The following is a 23,477-nucleotide window of genomic DNA, read 5'->3' on the forward strand; positions in this document are numbered from 1 at the left end:
TTTGTAGTTAAGAGTCAGTGGGTGGTGAATCACTTGGTCTTGTTTATCTAAGAGGGCTTTATTTCTCCCTCAGCTGTCAGTGATAGTTCAGCTGGGAATAGAATTCTAGTTTGACATTTACTCCCCCCCAGACTTCTGGTGATATATTTCACTATGTTGCCAGTATCATTTCTGTGGCAAAGTCTTTGGCTGATTTGTTATTTCTGGATGATTGGCTTTGTTCCCTGTTTGCTTTTATGGTTTTTCTCTTTGTAGTGTTCTTCAGTTTCACTACACTCTATTTGGATGTGGAGTTATTTTTATTTTCTTGTTTGAGACTCCCGTGCTTCTTGAACTGAGGTTTCATATCTTTCATCAAGTCTGGAAAATTCTTAGCCATTAATTACTTGAATATTGCCAGTCCTCCACTTTCCCTCTTCTCTTTTTCTGGTATTCCTTTGAGATGTATTTTGAACCTTATGCTATATTTCATATTTTTTTTACCCTTCTTTTATTATTTCTGCCTCTTGTCTCTTGCTACTGCATTCTGAGTAATTTTCTGAGGTCCATCCTCAACACTCTCTTAGGCTGTGTCTAATCTGTTGTTTAATTTGCCCATTAAGAATTATAATTTTGGTGACTCTGTTTTTCATTTCTGGAAGTGCTGCTGGTTCTCTTTTAAAATCTAGTTGAGGGGCACCTGGGTGGCTCAGTTGGTTAAGCATCTGCCTTCTGCTCAGGTCATGATCCCAGAGTCCCAGAACGAGCCCCATATCGGGCTCTCTGCTTAGCAGGGAGTCTGCTTCTCCCTCTTCCTCTGCTCGTGCTCTCTCTCTCTCTCTCACTCACTCTCCCTCTCTCTCTCAAATAAATACTGAAAAAAATGAATTAAAAAATATAAAATCTAGTTAGGTGTATTTTGTTCCTTTCTTAAGTTTATGATTTCTATTTTATGTCTTTGATCACCTTAAACTACATTTTTTGTGTCCTCTTTTAGATTACCCCCAGAATTATCACTGTCTGGAGCCAAATATTATGATGGTTTGGGAGTTTATGCACCCAGAAGGTGATACAAGTAAACCCCAAATTCATGTAAGACTTGGGACAATGATTTCAGATTTTCAGGGAAGATGTTGCTGTTTTTACCCAGAACCCAGGCAGGGATCATTGGAATATCTTTTATCTTCCTGTGCCAATGGATAGATTTTTCTCTATGCATTGTTTCATTTTAAGCACCAGACTTTCTGTATGTGTCTTATTTTCAGGGTCCCACCTCTCAAGGCCCACAGTTTTCTTTCCTGTCCCCAAGTGGGCAACAAAAAAAGCCTTCAGGATAATGAGACCAATAGTTCTCTCCCCGAGCAGCCACTATGTCACCTCATGTTTTCTTGCTCTTCATTTCCCTTTTCCTTTCTGGTGAACTTATTTCTGCATTAAAAAAAAAGAAATCCTACATTTCATTCAACATTTCCAAGTGTTTATAGCACATGAGATTTTGAGTTTCCTTAGTCCATTTTCCTGCCAGTCTTCTGTAGAATTCTTGGTTTTCTTCTCATGCAGGTAAGGCTAGGGTTGGCCTTTGCACTGTGCAGGTCATATGTAAGCCAAAGTTCCCATGGCAAGGTGGAGTGGCCTTAAAATGCATAAAAGGAAGTATGAGGGGGTCGTCACCAATTCTTCCTCTTCTGATCCTGTCTGATGAATTTTCCCTAAATACAACCCTGTCCCTTTCATTTCCTTGTTCAAAACTTTGTTTCACACTCTTTCACTCCTTGATTTGGCTACGACCTGTCTTACTTCCCCCTTGCACCTTTACCAAGCCATGTTTCAAGTCCGTGCTCGCCTGCCACTGTGTATTTCCGTGTGCTGCCTCCTTCCTGGATGGCTGCTTACCTCTTCCTCCTGCCTGTCTTTTAGCCTGTGTTTCAAGGTCCCACTCAAGTACTTCATCATCTGAAAAGGTTTGCTTGATTTCTCCCCTGCTGGCTCCATACAGCTATGTAGATGTGAATACACACACCTGTAAATCTCTATCCAAAGCACCCTATCATTCCCTCAAGCAAACTCTACCATGTTTATTGAACTACAGTATTAGAAAATACCAGAGTACATTATAGGTTTTTAAGGATAAATAATGCTTTACAAAACTTTGAGTCACATGTATGTATGTCAGACCACAGTGTAAAATATATATTTTTATGGCAGGTGGGTGAGAGATTTAGGTTTTTTTAAAGTTGAAGAAACACTCTACTAGTTCCTTAGAGGCAATAATTGTGTCTGATTTTCTTTAACACACACACACACACACACACACACACACACACACAGCATGTCCCCATGTCTAGGACTCTGCTTTATATACAATAGACAGTAGTAGTTTTTGAATAAATGAATGAGTGACTATATGACAAATGAGTGAATGAATAAATGGATGAATAGACGAAACAATTAATACAGTAACTTAAAAAGAATGTCTCTGTAGGAAACTGTGCTTCTGAGGGTCCTCTTGCCAACCTCTAAACTGATAATAATGGATTTTGTTTTGTCCTTTGTACTCCTCAGCAGATGATGCCCTGAAATCTGCTGAGTACAAGAAATACTGATTCTTGGCCTTCTGTCTTGGGGCATCTAAGGATATGGTCACCTGCTCCCCTTTTCACCTTAGCAATATGTGAAGAGGAGAGTCAGGTTGACTCTTAGCAGTTGGACACAGTCTCCGAATGTACGTTCTCATTATCTATGAGTCTCTCCATTTATATAGCATCTGTCACCGTAGTCACAGGCGATTCCCTTCTCAATAAACTCTTCAAAAACAAGACTCTCCGGCTTTTCAAAATCAACAGCACCCATAGTCTTGACTTTATAGATTTAATGGACAAGAACAGATAAAGGTAAAGACAAAACAACTTTTCATTCAGTCTGATCTGAATTTGAATCCTGATTCAACCTCTGTAGTGTTGTGTGGCCTTGAGCCAGCCAGCCACTCTCCCTTTTTTCTCGTTTGCAAAATTGAAGTAGCAGGACCTAGCACACGGAGCCGTTGAGAGGGTTAGAGGTAATGTGTGGAGCTCCTGATGGAATCCTTAGCACCTGCTAAGTGCTAAATCATCATCATCGTCCTGGTCATCACTCAAGAACTGGTATCAACTAACCAAATCTGGTATATTTCTTTGGAAGTCATCCTGGTGCTTCCTCTCTTTGTGTTTGTTCGAAAAGAGTGGAGGCTTGAGCAGGGCGGTTGGATGCCTGCCCTTGGCCATTCACTGTGACTGTCACATGGTTGTCATGAACTCTGCCGTGGCTGTGAGACACAGCTAAAGCTGGTTTAAGCAGACCTGGTCTGGAGAGACTTGTGTTCTGGGAGGCGACAGAAGCAAGCAAATACACGGATACAAGAGAAGACAGCACCCCCACGATCTCATAGTATCTCCAACAAAATACTTGAGGCTTACCTGTGTATAAACTGTGAAAACATAGAAAATGAAGTCAGGGATTTGATATGAGGCCACACAGAATGGTTTTCAGAAGCTTTCTAAGCAGAAATGTCCTGCGTTCTTGAAGGTAGAGGTCTCAGGGACAAGTAGGAACATCATCTGTGGGGCCACCGGGAAGCCAGTGGCCCAAAACGTGAAAGGCTGTATTATTCAACTAAGTAAAAGTAAGTTCAGAAAATTTCAAGAATTTTCTTTTTCTCATTCATGTGTTACATTTATTGAAAACCTCAGAGGGAGAAATATCTAATTCTCTTAAAGTGAGTCATCAATTCAAATTGATTTTCTTTTTCCTCCCATTTTATTGAGATATAATTGACATATATATATGAAATTATGTAACATTATGTTAATTTTAAGTGAATTCATCTTAGGCAGATTAGTATTCGTTTCAGCTGTATAACATATGATTTGAAATATGTACATATTGCAAAATGATTACCACAATAATTGTGGTAACATCCATCACCACACAGTTACAAATATTTTTTTCTTATGAAGAGAACTTGTAAGATATACGTTCTTGGCAACTTTCAAACACACAACACAGTGTTGTCAGTAAAGTTGCCATGCTGTGGCGTTATATCCCCAGAATTTATTTATGTTATAACTTCCAGTTATAACTTCCAAGAATTTTCAGCCACATTCCTGAGGCTGCCTCTTTTGTCTGCCCTCCTTCCTCTAATTTGGCCAGGAAACAAGAAACTTGATTTTACTAGCCTGTGCTTCTAACAAAGCGTTTAAATAGGACCCCTCATTGTTTTCTTTTCTATGAAATGTTGACAACCAGGCACAGATTTAGTTCTAATGAATGTGATAAATACAAGCATCGATTCTCCCATGTCTGGACGTATCAAGTCATTTCTTACCAAATCCCCCCTGGTTTAAGCTTCCAGTACCTTGCAGAGAACTGCGGGAGAAACTAAATCAGCTATTGGACCAGCGGTTTCATCTTGATCTGTAGTCCAGCAGCATAAAATGTCAACAAGAAGAACAAGAAATTCTAATTTGCCTAAGACTTACTCAGAAAGCAAGTAATTGGTTCTCTAGTTTAATTGAAACCTGGAAAAGGAAAAGATCTGTGTACAACTTCAAAGAAGAAACACACCTAACTTTCATCCTGTCCTTTAGCAGGGCCAGTGACTGAGTAAGAGGGTGGTGCTTGCCTTCCTCTCCTGTTCTGGTATTTAAAAACACTTTTATGATGCACAGTGATATGGACATGTGAGAGTTTATCATCGGGATTGCTTGAGACTTGATAGCCCCTGCTCACAAAATAGTTAATGGGCAAGACACAGGCAGGATCCTCCAGATGTTATCGCTGGGTTGAGCTTGGAGCACAGGGGTAGGGTGATAGACACTTATTCATAATGATGCTAACTGTGTTGTTCTGGAATGGAGACTTCATAACATAACATGCTCTAGCAGGTTTGCTAACATAAAACAAACAAGGCAATTTCTGTTTTAATGTAAGACTAAACGTATACTAGAAATAACACAAAATATTTTCTTGTTGTGCAAGTCTTTGAAGAATATGGGATGCCAGTCTCTCTTGCACCACATACCATGAATCTGTAATGAAATATGTCATGCCTTAAGACCAAACCTGTGTGAACACCAGTCATGGCCAGCTGGCACCAATGTTGAAATGCCAAGCAATTAGCTAATGACAGCATTACTGCATGCTAATGTTGTTCTAGGTTCAGGCAGTATCGTCTGTTGACAAACCTTTGTTCCTTGGCCCAGTGTCTCAGGCTTCCAGCTCCTCCTGGGTGCTGATGTCACAGTGCTGGCATCGGGACAGTTCTCCCGTGAACCCTGAAGGTGAGCAGGACATTGCACTATAACAATGACACTGGTAGCCCACGATCAACAAACTATGTATGATGAGTTGTTTGTTCTAGCAGTTTTAATGAATGCGATTGTGGTTCTAACTAAACAAGGCCTTTGGCAAGTGAAATACACACTCACCCCAGCTTCCTCTTACGATTTTGGACCGGATCCAATGAGTTAACAGACCAAGGTTAGGATACAGTCTATTTGTGGTTATAAAAGAGCTAGTGTTTTCACCTCTGGCACATACAAAGTTTGAACAGTCAGCCATAATCCTGTATTTCACCTCTTTAGATAGCTGAGTTATCTGCAGACTGCTCAATGTCAGAAAATACCAGATCTTTTCATCAGGAACCTTTTTAATATTTAAGGAATTTGTGAATTAGGAAATCCTGCTGCACTAATTGAAGGATAGCATTACTGCCTCTAATTAAGTTAGGATCTTTATATGGTAGATCTTCCTAAAACGTATTATAATTAGTCAGGCCTGTAGCCTGATAGCTAGTCACTAACCTCAACCGTGTGATATTTCATGGTGATATTTTGCCGTGCCCAGATTTGCAAGTTGGTGTGTTTTCTGCACTGTGGTATATGCCTCTCTTCCTATCCTAACCAAATGTTACATGTCTATTGACTAAGGGTGGGTAAATAGCAGAACACCAGCTTTAATGCCTCGCTGCACCAAATTCTCCCTGTGGATTTGAATCGGCTTCCCAGAAGGACAAGCAGCTAGTGTTTTTAGCTACACTCTCTTTAAATAGAGGCCTCTCCTGCTTCAATAAATCTAATAAGGGAGATTGAAAGAGAATGAAAATAATTTCTAAATTGAGTTCCCTATTGAGTGTAGTGATAGAATCAAACTAATGCTGTCCTGAAAGGAGACTAAGAAACCATTCTGGTCAGGTGGGAAATATTTATATTACACTTGACAAAGTACTAGCTCATTGTCCAAATTATAAATAAATAACTTTAAAAATAGCTATTTCTTAGCAAAGCACCTCAGCCTGGCACCCCTACTTAATCTAAAGGCATCCACCGGAAATCTGGAAGCTCACCGTAACCAGAAACAAAATAGTATTAGTAGTTAAAGTGAGAGATAATTGTTGAAAGGTTTCATTTAGCTGCTGAATGAAGTGATCTTTCAGATGAGCTCACAAACTCCCATTTTTCTGGACGCTGTTCAAATTAGAGTGTGTTTTCTTTATTATGAGTATTCTTGGAATCATATAGACCAAAAGCATTTCTTTTGTGGTTGTTAAGTAGGACTTCTTAGCGGTAAAATGAAATTTAATGCACTGCGATAATACAATTTCAATTGAAACTTACAGCAAATAAACCATATGCAAAGTATTACGAAGTAATAAAAAAAACAAAGGGCTTTTTCCTTGAACTTCATAGTATCCAATTCATTTCATCCATGGGTAGGGCCTTTATTTTTATGTCCAGTGACATTATGAGAAAATTACTTAAGTTTCTTCTTCTTGAGAATACAAAACCAGGGGAAGTTTGGTCTTCAAGTTATTTTCAGTCTGATTCTTTCAGATTACATGCTTCTTTTTACTATTTATGGAGATTTCATTTTAACACAAAAGAATATTTGAAAATATAGCATCATATTTTAAAGTAACGGGAAATGCCAATAAAAATAAGTTCAATAGTATGACGTAGTAATGAGCACTGAAGGCCCATCTGGACATTCACTATGATGTAATATTTCTATGTTTCCACATAGCATTTTGCATTTTAACATTCCTGAAAGTGATTAATACAGTTTTAGGCAGCAGGTTTTACTGTAGCATTTTAGTAATTTTAAGTAGCAAAAGTCTGGATTTCTACAAGTCATGTTAAGAATAATAAGACATGTTTTGTTAGGTATTTTTGATCATTGCTGACTTATAGGTCTTGTACTCTCTGGTTTAAACAATTTCGTAAAACACAGTATCCCATTTGATGGTATTTCCTGATGCCTTTGGCGATTTCTACTCAATTCATTAGTTGTAATCACATAAGTGGGGCTGGAATGTTCTAGTAGGTTTTTCCAAGATGATTCAGTGGCCAAGCCCAGGAATCAAAGGCAACAAAAAGAAAGGTACTACAATCTTTAAATATTTTTGATTCACCTAAAATGGATATATTGCTTTTTATTGAGGTACATTCACGTACCATAAAATTCATCCTTTCAAAGAGAGCAATTCATTGAGCATTCACAAGTTGGACAGCTTTCACCACCATCTAGTTCCAGAACATTGTCTTTTAATAGCACTTTAAAAGATAGAGTACATATGTAGATTTTGATCTACTTATTTTTCTATTCTTCACCTCCAGAGTTTGCCTTCTATTTTACCAGAAAACCAAACCTTTTTTTTTTGGTACCTAAAGTAATTGGATCATTTAAGTTTTGACTAAGAAGTTTTGTTTGGCTGCACAAATTGAGGTATGTAATGAATTTTACATAATGATAATCGTGAAGAAGATGCTGTGTGAAGCATCGTGTTGAAATAGCTCATGTGGAAAATAAAACTTCGAGATACTTATGGACGGTAGAACTTCCACAGATATGAAAATGCTTACCTCTGTGTGCCAAGTTCTGATTCCAGAATGGCGGCATTCCCCCTTCACTTGGGGGTTTGCTATAGCTGCTGGTTGAGATGATGGCACTGGGTGACCAGATTCTATCCGAGAGGAGACTTGTCTGCAGCGCTGATTGAAATGGTCTCTACTCACCAACGTGAGCTTCTGACCTGTCAGTAACACCCTGAGAAAGTGTGTAGCATGCACTCCTTCCCATGCGAACAGTGCTCCACACATACCACATTGGTCAGTCAAGGTGTTCTAAATAAATCCAAACTTGCCCAGTGACCCTGGGATCAGTATCTCCCTCATAAATATCAGCTCTGTGGTTTCGTCCATACCCACCTGCCCAAGATGTCCTGGGATTCCCAGTGGGCAGAATAACATTTTATGAGCTCCTCAAAGGCCAACAGTGCCATGCTCATGTTCAGGATAGATGAGCTATGGCAAGAGAGAGTGGCATCGAGGCAGTGGCTCCCATGCCTAAAGCAAAATCATTACCGTCAGAGTTGCCTCCCCACCTCTGTTTGGTCTCCAGGGAAAGAAAGTGCCATTCAGACAGGTTGAGGAATCTTCTTCTTCCTCCAATGAAGAGTTTTATTTTAAATCAGCATTACAGTAGAGTTTGCATACATGAACCTGCAGGGATTTGAAATCTACAGTTTGATGAACTTTGGCAAATTCATACGCATGTGCCCACACCACACAATCCAGATGCAGAACATTTCTGTCACTCATCCCGATGCGTTCTCCTGTGCCCTGGGCGGGTGGACCATGTACCACCATCCCTGGCCTCAGGCAACTATGGATCTGTGTATAGGTTGCCATTTTCTAGAACTTCATATAAATGGAAGCCATACAAAACTGTAATCTTTTGTGTCTAGTTTTCTTCACTCAGCATAATGTATTTTTTTTTAAAGATTTTATTTATTAATTTGACAGAGAGACAGCCAGCGAGAGAGGGAACACAAGCAGGGGGAGTGGGAGAGGAAGAAGCAGGCTCATAGCGGAGGAGCCTGATGTGGGGCTCGATCCCAGAACGCCGGGATCACGCCCTGAGCCGAAGGCAGACGCTTAACGACTGTGCCACCCAGGCGCCCCTCAGCATAATGTATTTGAGACGCATCCATTTTTTGTTTATCAGTAATTTGTTCATCTTCGTTGCCGAGTAGAATTCCACTTAATGTATAAACTGCAGTGTGTTTATGTGGCCACCTTTTGATGAGCATTTTGGTCAACGAATAGTTTTTGAGTACAATTTTAACCGGTACAAGTCTTGATATCCACAGATCATGCTAACAATTATAAGAATGTATGTTTTATAAAGTATTTCTGGTAATAGCTTACAGATAGATACATAGATAAATAGTATTTTCCAACTTCCAAGTAGAGATGATTGATGCTGTGTATTATACAAAAAGAAAAAGAGCAACTATCATTTTTTGCTCATCTGTCATATTTCAGGCACACTAATCTTCACATTAACCCTAGAAGGTGAGTAAAAATAGTAACAGTTTGTGTTTACTTACAGCCAAGCACTGTTCTTAATACTTGAATGATATTAACTCACCTAATCTTCATGTCAACATCATGAGGTGTAATTACTCTTACTACCACACTTCACATACGAGGAATTTAAGTGACTCGTCCAAAGTCACACAGTTAGCAAGTGATGGAGCTGACATTGACCATGGGCCATTTGTCTCTGGGACTCTTGCTGTTAATCGCTATACCCATGGCCTCCTTCATTTTTAGTCAGAGAGGCTGAACCTGAGAGATTTAATAAGACATACCAAAGGTGATGTAGTTAGGGTTAATACCCCAGTTCAAATCCTGGTTTGATTGACTTTTAAAGTCCAAGCTTTGATGTACTTGGGAAATGATATGTCCATGAATAACTAGGATGACGTCAGTTGGGTACACAAGAGCTAGAGTATACCAGAAGAGCTATCGAAGAGTGAAACGAGGCTGTCACTTTTCATAGGAGCAATCAGGGAGAGTGCGGTGAGATAAATGAACCTCAAAGGGAAAATAAGATTTTTTGATGAGAGGTGATTTGGTTGGGTCTGCGAAGAGTGTGAGTCTGCGTGTGAGTGATATGTTAGTGGTGACAGTAGAAAATCCGAACATGACTGGTTTCAAGTCTCCAAGGACAGCCCTGGAGAATATAAACATTTTAGGAGAAAGACTAGGCTATGAAGGACGCAGAGAAGGGATGCCTAAAGAAGTAGGAGAAGAAAAGGTGAGGAATGGGGTGATTCAAGTGAACAAAAGGGAGTCTCATTGCAGCTGAAAGATCTGTAAGAAAAGTACTGAAAAATGGCCACCAGATTTGTCATTAAGAAAGTCACTGGCACCTCTAGGGAGAGTATTTTTAGTGATGACAGAAGAGTCATTTTGCAGGTGGTCGAAGAAAGAATAGGGGAGGAAGGGGATACAGGACATATGGACCACTCCTTGAAGAACTAAAGATGGGAAGGGCATAGAAAGAAAACAGTGGGTATGTGGTCAAGGCAAGGACTACGATGAAAAGGTCTAACCATGTTGATAACTGAGAGAGAGAGAGCCTTCAGTGAGGGGAGGGTGACACTGGGGAGAGTGAAGAGCTGGCTGATGGAGCAGGGTCCTAGACGAGGCAGGGAAAGATCCATCCACATGCACTGAATATCCGCTTAATGGACGTAGCATGCACCATTAGTGTGGTGTATTGGGACCAAAAAAAAAAAAAAAATCAAAAATAACAAAATAGAATGTAACCCAGAAACAGATGAGGGAAGGTGATATCTTACATTTCTTGGTAGCTGCCATAGTTTCAAAAGAAAAAAAAAATGCCTATGGGAACTGCTCTTTTGTTCAATTAAAATGAAGATTATCTTTGTAGCTGAGTTTAATTGAAGTTTCCACTCTACTGTTCAAATAATGAGTTTGAACTTGGGACTGTTGGACTTGGCAAAGAAATAGGCTTCACTGAAATTTGCAAAGCCAGCCACAAATAGGACAGATTCTCTTGAGAGTTTTTAGGTTTTGTTCCTTTTTTTTTTTTTTCTTTTAAGTGCCAAGATAGTCTTCCAGATTTGACTCTACCTTCACATTTCATATCTTGGGGTACTACGCAGCACATTACTTGCTAGTATCTTTAACTGATTTGAGAAACTCCCTATATCATTCACTTGATCTGCAGATTTTTTTTTTCATTATTTTGGGTGAGCAGAAGCATATATTGTTTTGTTGAAAAAATTTATTTTAGGGGTGCCTGGGTGGCTCAGTCATTTAAGCATCTGCCTTTGGCTCAGGTCATGATCCCAGGGTCCTGGGATCTGCGGTGTCCAGCTCCTTGCTCAGCAGGGAGCCTGCTTCTCCCTCTCTTTCTGCCCCTCCCCCTGCTCATGCTCTCTCTCTCTCTCTCTCTGTCAAATAATAAAATCTTTAAAAAATCAGTTTTAATTACTGCACAGAATAAAGGGAAACGCTGATATGTCAGTTTCCATAAGCACCCTTCTTCCACAGATCTCCAAGCATTCCAAGTCCTGCTTATGAGTCTTATTAGAAACCCAGGGAGGATGCCATGGGGTGATGTCCCTTTTGACCTGTGGACAAACTGAGGCAGACCTCAAGACCACTCAGTCTCCCACTGTAAGCTCAATGATGCGGGCAGGAAATCAAAACGACCAGATTATATTTTGAGGGCAATTCAGCCCTTCTGGGTCCCTAATCGCTCCTCCGGTAGGGAGAGTCTTTTGAGGGGAATGGTCTGGTACTCAGAACTGTGAGTTCTCAGGCTCATTCCTTAGATCTGTCTCCAGGGTTGACTCAAAGCTGCACAAATAATATCTGAAGAGAAAAATATGTATCAACATGAAGATATTTTGAGCCTCGTTTTTCTTTAGTTCAGACTAAGTAGGGTGCCTGCCGCTGGGAGCTGGGAGCTCTGGATGAAATGCTTTAGTGCGTTTCAACAGTCGAGCCCACAGCTCCCTGCTCCGAGGAGCTTCACCACGCAATGGGGCAGCTCGCTACCCCCCTCCTCGTGTTCTGGAGACCCGAATTGTGGTGCTTCGGTTCTGAAAATTGTTAGCTACTCAGACCAGACATGTGGATTATAAAATTTCACTGCTGATAGCATCAAAACCCTGAGTCAACTATGCCAAAACATGTTCTTATAATCAAAAACACTGTCATGTCAAGACTTGAGATGTTGGGTGGTTGTTTGTTGTGTTTTTTTTTTTTTTAAACCATCCCACCATTAAATTAAAAGGTTTCCTCTAAATTACATATTAAGAATTAAAATCACTATAATAACCTTAGACTTTTATTTTTTAAGAGAGAAGAGCAATTACTCCTTATAATTTTTTTTTTCTTATTCTCTGTACTACAGCTTTCTAGTTATACTTGGAAATTTCCAGGAAGCTAAAATTAAAGCTTAAATAATGTTAGTGGGAGTGTACATTACCCTGAAAAAAATGGATGGAACTTAGTTTCAGCTCCTAAACATTGTGAAAGAGGTCACATATTTTAATCTGATCTAATTCCAATAATAGTGGTGTTAAAAGGAAGTTCAGTAATGGTAATGACTATCAGTTATTGAGTGCTCTGAGCTATTCATCCTTCTGTTCTCTGAGATTAGGTTGGTATTATTTATCTTTATTTACCTAAAAGTTAACCAAAGGTTACAGAGGTTAAGTAAAATTCATATGTTTGTAAATAAGGGGACCTAGAATTCAAACTCGAGTCTCTGACTCCAGAGCCCATGCACTGAACCACTATGTCCAACTGCTAAAATCATTAAAAGAGATTAAAAGAGCATCTTAAGGTTGGTGACATATTTAACAAATTAAATAATCTCGTATTAACTCTAGTGACATTGCTGGCTTACATGTTTCCTGAAATATCTCTGACAGCAATAGTTTGGATCTTTTTAGATTAGTGAAGTCCTACTGTATGGGACACATTTGGGACTTTTTTAGGCCACTAAACATTCAGATGTAGAAAATGATTTCTTAAATAAGCCTGTTGTATCCCACGAATAGAACACCTTTTGATACATGAGCCTTTCCTAGACTTGTCTAACAGCCCATGTCCTGTTGCGTATGGCCGTCTTTTCTCCTCTAGATTCTAGAAAAGCTGAGTGTGAAAAGACTAGAAGGGAGAATGTAGCTAGCAGACACTGAAATTGTTTGGAAATTGAGGGAGAAGTCAATGGCCTTCCTCTGCCCTTTCAGGTAGATACAAGACACAGAAGAACTTTCGGAGTTTGTGTTTTCTTAGGGGAGGGAAGGGGAGGTGGGAACTTCCCAAGGTGTGAGAAGCACAAAGAGGGACCTTTCTCATTTCTTATGGAAATACTTGAAACCCTTTCAAGATTCTTCACAACAGGAGAAAATGCCTCTTGGATGGGTGAGGACTGCAGTGTTCTTGGATTCTGGCGGGGGGCGGGGGAGCACATTCAAAGAAAAGCCCGCAGTGCACAGAGTTCTGTGTTGGCTTCTCCCGCAGCAAGGCAGGATGTCTGCTCCCAGAATCCTATCTGTAAATGGAAAACAGTGGCGAGAGGGTACTTTCTGCAACCCCATTAGGAAAAGATAAATTGTTGCATAAGTGCTATTAAAATAAGTTTTAAGAAGTAGCTTATACTATCTTGAAAAGTGAGATATTGTAAAAAAAAAAAATGTAAATGCTGACAGAAGTGATACATCACGTTCTCTTGTTTTGCGTTTGTTTATTTTTCTTATGGAGAATTTCAAACATTCCTAATGTACAAAGACAGTAAAATGAACCCAACTTCAACAATGATCAACTCACCGCCAATTTGTTACATGTTGCCTGCATCTCCCCAGAATAGTATTTGAAACAAATACTAGAAACTGTATTATTTCATCTCTGAATATTTCAGCACGTCTTTCCAGAAGACACTTTCTTTTAAACAAAACTGCAGTATCATTACCACACCTAAAAAATTAGCAGCCATCCCATAACATCATCAAATAGGCAAAAACTGTTCAAATTGCCGAGTCTCATGAATGTCATACTTTTTTTTCTTTTTTTTACTATGTTCAGTTAGCCAGCATACAGTACATCGTTAGTTTTTGATGTACTGTTCAGTGATTCATTAGCTGTGTGTAACACACAGTGTTCATTGCAATATGCGCCCTCCTTGATACCCATCACCTCGTTACCCCATCCCCCCACCTCCTCCCCTCTGAAACCCTCAGTTTGTTTCCCAGAGTCCAGAATCTCTCATGGTTTGTCTCCCTTTCTGATTTCTTCCCATTCATTCTTCCCTTCCTTATCCTGATGTCCTCCGTGCTATTCCTTATGTTCCACATATGAGTGAAACCAGATGATAATTGTCTTTCTCTGCTTGACTTATTTCACCTAGCATAATCCCCTCCTGTTCCATCCATGTAGGTGCAAATATTGGGTATTCATCCTTTCTGTTGGCTGAATAATATTCCATTGTATATATGGACCACATTTTCTTTATCCATTCATCTGTTGAAGGGCATCTCGGTTCCTTCCACAGTTTGGCTATTGTGGACATTGCTGCTATGAACATTGGGGTGCAGGTACCCCTTCTTTTCACTACATCCTTATCTTTAGGGTAAATACCCAGTAGTGCAATTGGTGGATTGTAGGGTAGTTCTATTTTTAACCTTTTGAAGAACCTCCGTACTGTTTTCTGAAGTGGCTGTACCAACTTGCATTCCTACCACAGTGTAAGAGGGATCCCCTTTCTCCACAACCTTTCCAACATTTGTTGTTTCCTGCCTTGTCAATTTTTGCCATTCTAACTGGTGTCAGGTGGTATCTCAGTGTGGTTTTGATTTGAATTTCCCTGATGGCTAATGATGTTGAACATTTTTTCATTTGTCTGTTAGCTATTCGTATGTCTTCTTTGGAGAAGTGTCTGTTCATGTCTTCTGCCCATTTTTTTATTCGATTATTTGTTTTTTGGTTGTTGAGTTTGAGAAGTTCTTTATAGATCTTGAATACCAGCCCTTTATCTGTAATACCATTTGCAAATATCTTCTCCCATTCTGTGGGTTGCCTCTTAGTTTTGTTGACTTTTTCCTTGGCTGTGCAGAAACTTTTTATCTTGATGAAGTCCCAAAAGTTCATTTTTGCTTTTGTTTCCCTTGCCTTTGGAGACGTGTCTTGAAAGAAGTTGCTGGGGCCGATATCAAAGAGGTTACTGCCTATGTTCTCATCTAGGATTCTGATGGATTCCTGTCTTACATTGAGGTCTTTCATCCATTTTGAGTTTACCTCTGTGCATGGTATAAGAGAATGGTCCAGTTTCATTCTTCTGTATGTAGCTGTCCAGTTTTCCCAGCACCATTTATTGAAGAGACTGCCTTTATTCCATTGGATATTTCTTCCTGATTTGTCAAAGATTAGTTGACCACAGAGTTGAGGGTCCATTTCTGGAGACTCAAATTTGTATGGAACCAGAAAAGACCCGGAATCGCCAAGGGAATGTTGAAAAAGAAAAACAAAGCTGGGGGCATCACGTTGCCTGACTTCAAACTATATTACAAAGATGTGATCACCAAGAGAGCATGGTAATTGGCACAAAAACAGACGCATAGATCAATGGAATGGAATGTCATACTTTTTTAAACAGATTTTTGAAATTAAGATCCAGCTAAGATCCACACATTGCAGTCATCTTTTTAAAAAAATCAACAGGATTCCCTGCCCCAACCACCTGCCGCTATTGCTCATTACCCCCCCACCCCAACACACACAACTTATTTATTGAAAAAAAAAAAAAACACTTTTCTTTCCTTCAGAGTTTCTTTCAGTCTGAATTTTGTTGATTGTTTCCCTTTGGCATAGTGTAACATATTCCTGTAACTGCTGTATTTCCTAAAAACTGGACATTGCCTCTGAGGCTTGGTCAGACTCAGGTTTGGTGGGGTTTTTTTGTTTGTTTGTTTTGGTCAAGACTATTTCACAGTGTTTGCTCTCACGAGAAGGGTCTTACTATCTAGTTAGCTCTTTTCTGTGTTCAATGCCAAGTCTCCTGATGTTTCTGATTTTCTCAGCTCTTTGTTCAGTTTCCCCAGTGAGCTGGAGCTTCTGGGCAAGGCTATGGCCTCCCAGCTTTAGACTGCTAGGAATTTTCAAGGATCTATCACCCCAAAATTAAGTTTTTTCCACAATGAGTTTTTAAAAAAGAAACATATCATTCAATTCAATTAATGAATTTTCAGAAAATAAGTAAAACTGCTACTAAAATAAAAGACAAATTTTTTAAAAATTTAAAAGCACACTGTTCTAATTGGATGAACAAGACCATTATTTTGAGCCTCCTTTGTCATAGTCTATTTCTACTTGTTCTTTACCCGTTGTTTATTCTGTGTCAATTTCACTTTACTATTTATTTAATGCTCTTTGCTAACTAGTATATCTTGAATATGCAGACCTTGGATTCTTAGACTTTGGGTTCCATGCAGCTGGTCTTCTGCAGGAGAACCTCAAGCAGAATCATGCCTCTGCAGTTCTGCTTGAGTCTTCCTGGTGTTTGCTTTGTACTCAGATGGCTCTCTTCTGAGCTGGAGCATGTTTGCCTCCCTCCTCTCCTCTCTTCTCTTCCCTTTCCTACCTCCTTCCCTAACTTTCTCTTTTTCTCTTTACTTTTTATCTAGCCAGCATGATACTCTCTTCCTGGATGTACTTTTAAGCCTCCTGACACTGATAAAATCTGTGTCGATGCAAAGAAATTACTTGGGAATGGTGAAATGTGAGCTTGATTCTCTGTGCCCAGTGCTATCTTTCCAAATGCATAGACATATATCCAGACATTTAACAAACCCTGGCAATAAGTCCCAACTGTGTCCTAGGCATGTGGGGAGAGAGACAAGTTGCAACACAGTGGAAATGCTAACAAGAATAGATGCAAACAGAGTCCCATGTGACAACTAACAGGTGGCTCTAGGAGGGAGAATTGAGAAAGGGCTTAATCTTGGGAGGAACATTTAAACCAAGTCTTCAGAGAAATTAATGAGGACCACATATTTGTGTAAAAATAGTTAACATACCTTTACATTATTTTCCTTATTTTGTTGAGGCACTGAACCCAAGTTCTTGCTAATGGACCTACATGATTTTTGTGTATTGCAACAACTTACTATATCATATGTATGCAAATATGTGTAAGTTTACAATATCATCCTCACTAGCCTTCCCACCCAATTAATAGTAGGGAAAAAAGTTCTCTTAAGCATGGGAAGTTTCAGGGTGTGGGAGGTTCACAGTCACCTTCCTCCACTGCAGCAGGATCTTGTCTTTCAGATAGTAGTGAGAGAAGGTTCCCAAGATATGAACTCCTGAGTTATCGCAAAAGTCCACAGATCCACAGGTGCGCTAAGCATTATCTTTTGGCTGAGTAAATTACAGTCTCCCATACAGATGTATTCCTTTTTCTCTAATGTAAATAAAATAAGTACAGTTGCTCTTATATTACAAAACCTTTTAGAAGTATCAGTGAAGGCACAGTATTGGCTCTCTGTGATTATGTAAACTAAAGAACAGATACTAAAATAGAATTACTCTCTTGTATGTCTGGAGGTGTGTGTGTTTTGCAGTTGGGAGTTCCCGGAAAATTTTTGACATTAAAGGGGTCTTTATAAAATACATAGTGCTGAGGGTCACACAACATTGTGAATGTCCTTAATACCATTGAATTGTATGCTTATAAGTGGTTGCAGTGGCAGATCTTACATCATGTCTATTTTGCCACAATAAAAAAAAAGTCTACTAAAAATTGTTTGTTTGTTTTTTTTTTTTAAGATTATTTATTTATTTATTTATTTATTTGGCAGAGAAAGATACAGCCAGCAAGAGAGGGAACACAAGCAGGGGAAGTGGGAGAGGAAGAAGCAGGCTCCCAGCGGAGGAGCCTGATGTGGGGCTCGATCCCAGGACTCGGGGATCACACCCTGAGCTGAAGGCAGGCACTTAACGCCTGAGCCACCCAGGCGCCCCTAAAAGTTGTTTCTAACTTACCAAAACACACATGCAAATCAGGGGATCTCCTATTTGAAGAAATTGGATGTCGTTGGCCTGGAGCTTTGATTAATTTGGCACATGTTTAGCCATCACCAGGCAAGGCTGTGCTCTGTCACTTTTTAAGTGTCAGTGAACCAGAGCATCCTGCATTTCGGGAGCTTGTAGTCTAGAAGGGACGGCACTTAGCTCATCCCTCGTGCATGTGTAATCGCGTAACAAGTGCTATGAAAGGAAAAGTATACAGAGCTCTGCAGGCGTGGAAGGGGGTGGGAGTGGGGGGTAGTCCTGGTGTTCAGAGAAGACTTCTCTGAGCAAGTGACAGTTGGGCTGAGATTTGAATAACGAGTGAGTATAGAAAACAGTCATAAGAGGTCATCGACTACTTTTCCATTGCAGACTGTTCTCCTTAATGGCAGGAACCGTGTGTTCTTCAGCACACCCCCCACAGGTAGCACTGGGCACGTCGTGAGCCCCAGTTACTGTTAAGTGGTGAATCAATATAACATTGAGCGGAAATGCTTATGCTGGGTGTGTTCCAAGGATGTTTGTGGGACCTGGCACCACCTGTTTTCACACCTTTAATTTTCATGTTTTTAATTTAGCTGGTTTTACAAAGAACTTTGGATGACATTATAACCTTCGCATATACAGGAAATGCTTCACAATTTAATGGCTAAATGTGTCTTTTTGTACCCTCAACTGAATCTGATGCTTCTTTAATTGCTCTTCTGTATTCTCGCTTACAGTTTTGTATCCACTCTCCCACCAATGTGTTCTAGATAGCGTACTTTGAAGAGAAAATGTCTGTTAGCCCTTAAGAACACAGTTTTCTCTTTATTTTACATGAATACACATTTTGAAGCTGTATATTTTGCAAACGAGACAGAACAATTGGTTTAGATGGCTCATGGTCACACAGCAGATGCCCAGACCGAGCCCACCATGTGCATGCGTTTCTTCGGGAACAAAGAGTCTATGGGGTGGGTGGAGGTGGGTTTGCCATCTGACTTAGATGTGTGTTAACTTTTCAGAGGGAGGAGAAGTGAGGTAGGGAGAGAGGGTCTATGTGATTGGCAACATGTAAATGGAGTCTTTTAGGACATCTGCACTGGCTAAAGTAAAACTTCTTTTTTTCATATATAATTTTTTCGTGATTTCTCATCTTGAGCCAAATTTTGGATCAGTATTAACTCCCATACCAAAAACAGAAAAGAAAAGGAAAACAAGGGAGAGAGGTAAGGATAAACCGTTGTCCTTAAAATACCCTGCTGGAAAGTCAGTTACGGCTTCCTAATGTAACCAAAGGTGTAATGATTAGGGAAAGTGATTGCTGGAGACCTTTGTCACTATCCAGATTATTTCCGCAGGGATTTGGATGTGGCATAAGTCAAATAACATGCCCCAAATCCACACGTTACACGTAGTAGGTGTATTCCCGGTAGGGTGTCTCTCAACAGCAGTCTAGTAATTACACCTTCTTTTGTTTCTAAATCTAGGGACTTGGAATAGTGTATCACTTTCAACTTTTTTATTATATGTGAAGTCCCAGGATAGATAATAAAATTTTCACATGAATGCCATAGTTGGTTTTTTTTCCAACTTTTTATTGTATGTCAAGCCCCAGGATAGACAGTAAAATTTTTCACATGAATTCCATAGTTTTTATTATGTAGTTTTCATTGAGAACTCTGGGCCACTTACAGCATCAGATTTTTAAGGTTTTGGTCAAGGAGGTATATGTTAAGATGAATAGTAAGAATTGTGGTAACAGTCAAAAACTGTATATTAAGGTCAGAAGAGCTTAGGGAGAGTTTCTCATTTAAAAACTGGTACCTCTATCCTGTCAAGGGAGAAATAAATTAGAAAAATTATAACAATAATAACACTTTTTAAATACTTTTTAAGAGCATCTAATAATTTTTCTTTTTCTTTCTAGGAAAAGCCATTGACAAAATCTCTACAACGTGGCGAAGATCCCCAATTTGACCAAGTATGTGATAATAAGTTATATATGTATATATTATATTCTGGGTTTTATTTATTTCAAAATGCACAAAAGATAAGGGCTGGATGCCCATTATTAGTGTATTGATTAGGATATGATCTCAGGAGCTGTGTCTCTCAGCTTTTACAACTATGGCTTAAAGCAGACATTCAGGAGATGTCTATTGATTTGAACTGGAAAGAATGGGAATATTTTGGAATAATCCGAATAGGCCCTCAATTGACTGTTTCCTAAATCTTTGTATACCAGAATTAAAGAAACTAAGAAAAGATAAAGGAACTTCTATTCTAAAATTTAGTAGATCTTTTTATATTGTCACCCAGCTTTTTTTGAATTCCTGCTATTTGCTTGACACAACGTTACAGAATACAAAATCGACAAGAATTTAGTGCTGTGAGAGAGAAATCACTTAAACAGTAATTGTAAGATAGTGTAGTAACTTAGATTCTAATAGAGAACGTGATACATGAACAGAACAATGTAAGACAGGATAAATACGAGGAAAGTCTTTTCAGAGTAGATCAGGACTAGAAAAAGGGTGTCCTACTCTCAACAGCAGGTAGTAAGCATAGGAAACCAGGATCTGATAGCTTCCGGCTCAGTAACTACAGGCTTCACGTGTGTTGAAGAATGATGGGTGACAGGGCATCAGAGGAAGTGAGAGATGTGTTTGTGGTGTTTCCTGAGTTGATGCAGTTAACGGCGGAGAAGACAGCACGTTCGCCTTCAAAAACCTCACTTGAAGCCAGTGGTAGAGACAAAAACCTGTTGGATGCACCCCAGTCTGATCTGATACGGTGGGGGTTTCTTGTCCTATGGAGAATGCACAGAGTGCACTTTTCAGCAGGCCTTTGAAATTGCCTTTCATGTGGAATCAGAAGGAAAGTTCTCTGGCTGCTGAAGTCCAGACTTGTTCGGTCCAAAACTGTAAGGACTGGGGGCGTATGGGTGTATGAGCCCAACCGCGTCAGGCTCCCTGCTCAGTGGGGAGTCTGCTTCTCCCCCTACCTCCGCTCCCCTCCCCCACCCCGATCATGTTCTCTCTCTCTCAAATAAATACATAAAATATTTTCTAAGTAAAAAAAGAAACCTGTAAGGACTGATTATAGACATTGAATTCTGCATTTTCTGTTGTATAAGCTGTTCGCTGAGGGAAACGGTTTATGCTCACAGTCAGTGTCCGAGGGCTGATGTGGTGCTGGGTTTGTTCTCTGGTGCTGGTAGAACTGGCTGTTTTCTGGAATGCTGGCAAAATGGAGTATGTGCTTCATCTCCCTGTGTTGTGGAACTTCTCTTGTCATATCATCCTTAGTTGTTGTCTGGTGGGTTCTACGGTGGTCAGAGACCCTGAGCAAACATTTGGGGTCATTATTTTGAAAATAGGGCAAGTTGTGGCTCTTTCTTTTTTCCTCAAGAATGTAAATATTTGGGGTGCTTGGGTGGCTCAGTTGGTTAAGTGTCTGCCTTCAGCTCAGGTCATGATCCCAGGGTCCTGGGATTGAGGCCCACATTGGGCTCCCTGCTCAGCGGGGAGTCTGCTTCTCTCTCCTTCTGCCTGCTGTTCCCCCTGCTTGTGCTCTCTCTTGTGCTCTCTCTCTCAAATAAATGAAATCTTTAAAAAAAAAAAGAATGTAAATATTTATCATCCGTTATCCATAATTTTTCACTGTATTTTATGTTCTCTGTCTGTATTCTGTCCTATTTCTATCCTAGATATTCCTGTCCTAGGAGATCACTGTCCTTTCCTCAAAAACAAAATTTATTTTTCTTGAGCTTAATGTGTATCTTTCTTTATTCTCTGGGAAAATAGTACTTCTAAATTTTAACATGGCAGAGAATCGTTATCCCAAATGAGTTGGCTTAAACACAATTTCCCACTTGTAAGTCAGCCCTCTGTTTCTGCTTTTCAGCGTTGTGGCAGAGGGATAGCCTATGGAATTAGACAGACTGGGCTTAAATCCTGACGTTGCCACTTTAATTAGCTATACTACTTTTAACCTTGTTGCACAGAATGTCGAAGTGCAGAATCTCCGCCCTGCCCCAGATCTGACCGAATCAGATTCTGCAGCTTAGCAGGACCTCCAGGTGACCCACGCACACGCTAATGCCCGAGCAGCCCTGCTCCGTGACGCAGCCCTCTGTATTAAAGACACTTTATGAGTGAATCAGTAGTAGGATGGCCACTGAGAACGTTCAAATAAGACACAGTAGATTATCCTCTCCTCATTGTCATAAATTTACACATGAACCAGGAGAGAAGGCAGCCTACAAGTCTAGATCACTTTTAAGAGCTAGCAAGCCTCCCGAGTCATAAGGAAACTTGACGGAAATTGGTCCACCTGTGCCCGTTTACTGTTTTGCCAGCAAATTATAACAATCGAGGTTCCATTGGCAATGCCATGGATGTATCAAGCTCTCTTAGTCTTTTGATATTAAACATTTAGATTATATAATTCCCCTTGTTCTAATACCAAGCAGTAGGATTGTAATTTGGATTCACACAGAGGTCCGTCCATGTGAAAAGAACATGCTGGCGAGGCCACCTTGCATGTCTAGACTCTGTTGCTATGATCGTGGGAGCAGTGGTAACAGTAGAAAGGGTATTCATGTAGTACTTACCATAGGACAGGCACTAGGCTAAGTACCTCCTTTGAGCGGTATGCAGCCGGTCCCTGTTTAGAGAACATTTTTATCAGTTTCCTCCTTTTAAATGTCACTCGCATGAATGATAGACTAGAGAACGCCGAGCTTCTGCACTTTCAGTGCCTGATCCCGGGTGGTCCTGTTTATTCCTCCACTTAACAAGCCCATGATTCATTTTTCTCTTGCTAGAAATAGAAACCAAAAAAAAAAAAAATCATGTAAACTTAATAATTTATGAAGCCCCTTCTCATGCATGATCTCAACTGACATCACTCACTGCTTCCAACAACCCCAAGAAGAAGCCGCCATCATCATCATCACCATCATCATCATCACCATCATCATCTCTGTATTACATTTCATGGGAATGAGTCTCAGGGAACTTGCCCAACACTATACGACTAAAGCCTGAAGGAGCCAGACTGGTATCCACGTGTTTGGACTATAAAGCCAGTGCTTTTTACTCTATAACGTGCTTCTAAATCTAAAAACTAAAGTGGTGAGAATTCAGAGGCGAGTTTTCAACAGGTAAGGGATCTCAGATCCTGTATCAGTTAAGATTAGGGTTGGCTGCAAATGACCCATAAAATAACAGTGACTTGAACAAGATAGTTTCTTTCTCTCTCACATTCAAGAAATACCAAGAAAATCAGTCTAGTATCTTTATATTATTTTTGTTTTCTTGTGTTTGGCTCATCTCCTTAGTCCAGTTTGGCTTCTAGAGCTCAGCCATTATGTCTGTATTCCAGGCAGCAGGAAGGAGAAATAGAAAAAGGATTATAGGGAAAAAATAAAAAAACAGCTTGTGCTCATATTCAGTTGGTGAGATCTTAATCACATAACCACAGATAGCTGTAGGAAAGACTGGGAAATTTTATTTTGGGCAATCATTTGTCCATCTAAAAATCAGGTATTTTATTGGGGCACCTGGGTGATTCAGTCCA

The 23,477-nt window shown here is 39.9% G+C and overlaps 1 protein-coding gene across 1 annotated transcript in view; it reads left to right on the plus strand.

Annotated features, from left to right (window-relative positions):
• Positions 1–23,477, plus strand: part of FRY (FRY microtubule binding protein) — a 252,030-nt gene that overhangs the window by 47,078 nt on the left and 181,475 nt on the right. Inside the window, exon 3 of the mRNA XM_008692211.2 lies at positions 19,822–19,875. Coding sequence (XP_008690433.2) covers positions 19,822–19,875 — 54 coding nt within the window. The remainder of the gene's footprint in view (positions 1–19,821; positions 19,876–23,477) is intronic.

This window comes from Ursus maritimus, unplaced genomic scaffold, assembly GCF_017311325.1.
Source record: "Ursus maritimus isolate PB19 unplaced genomic scaffold, ASM1731132v1 scaffold_10, whole genome shotgun sequence".
NCBI lineage: Eukaryota > Metazoa > Chordata > Mammalia > Carnivora > Ursidae > Ursus > Ursus maritimus.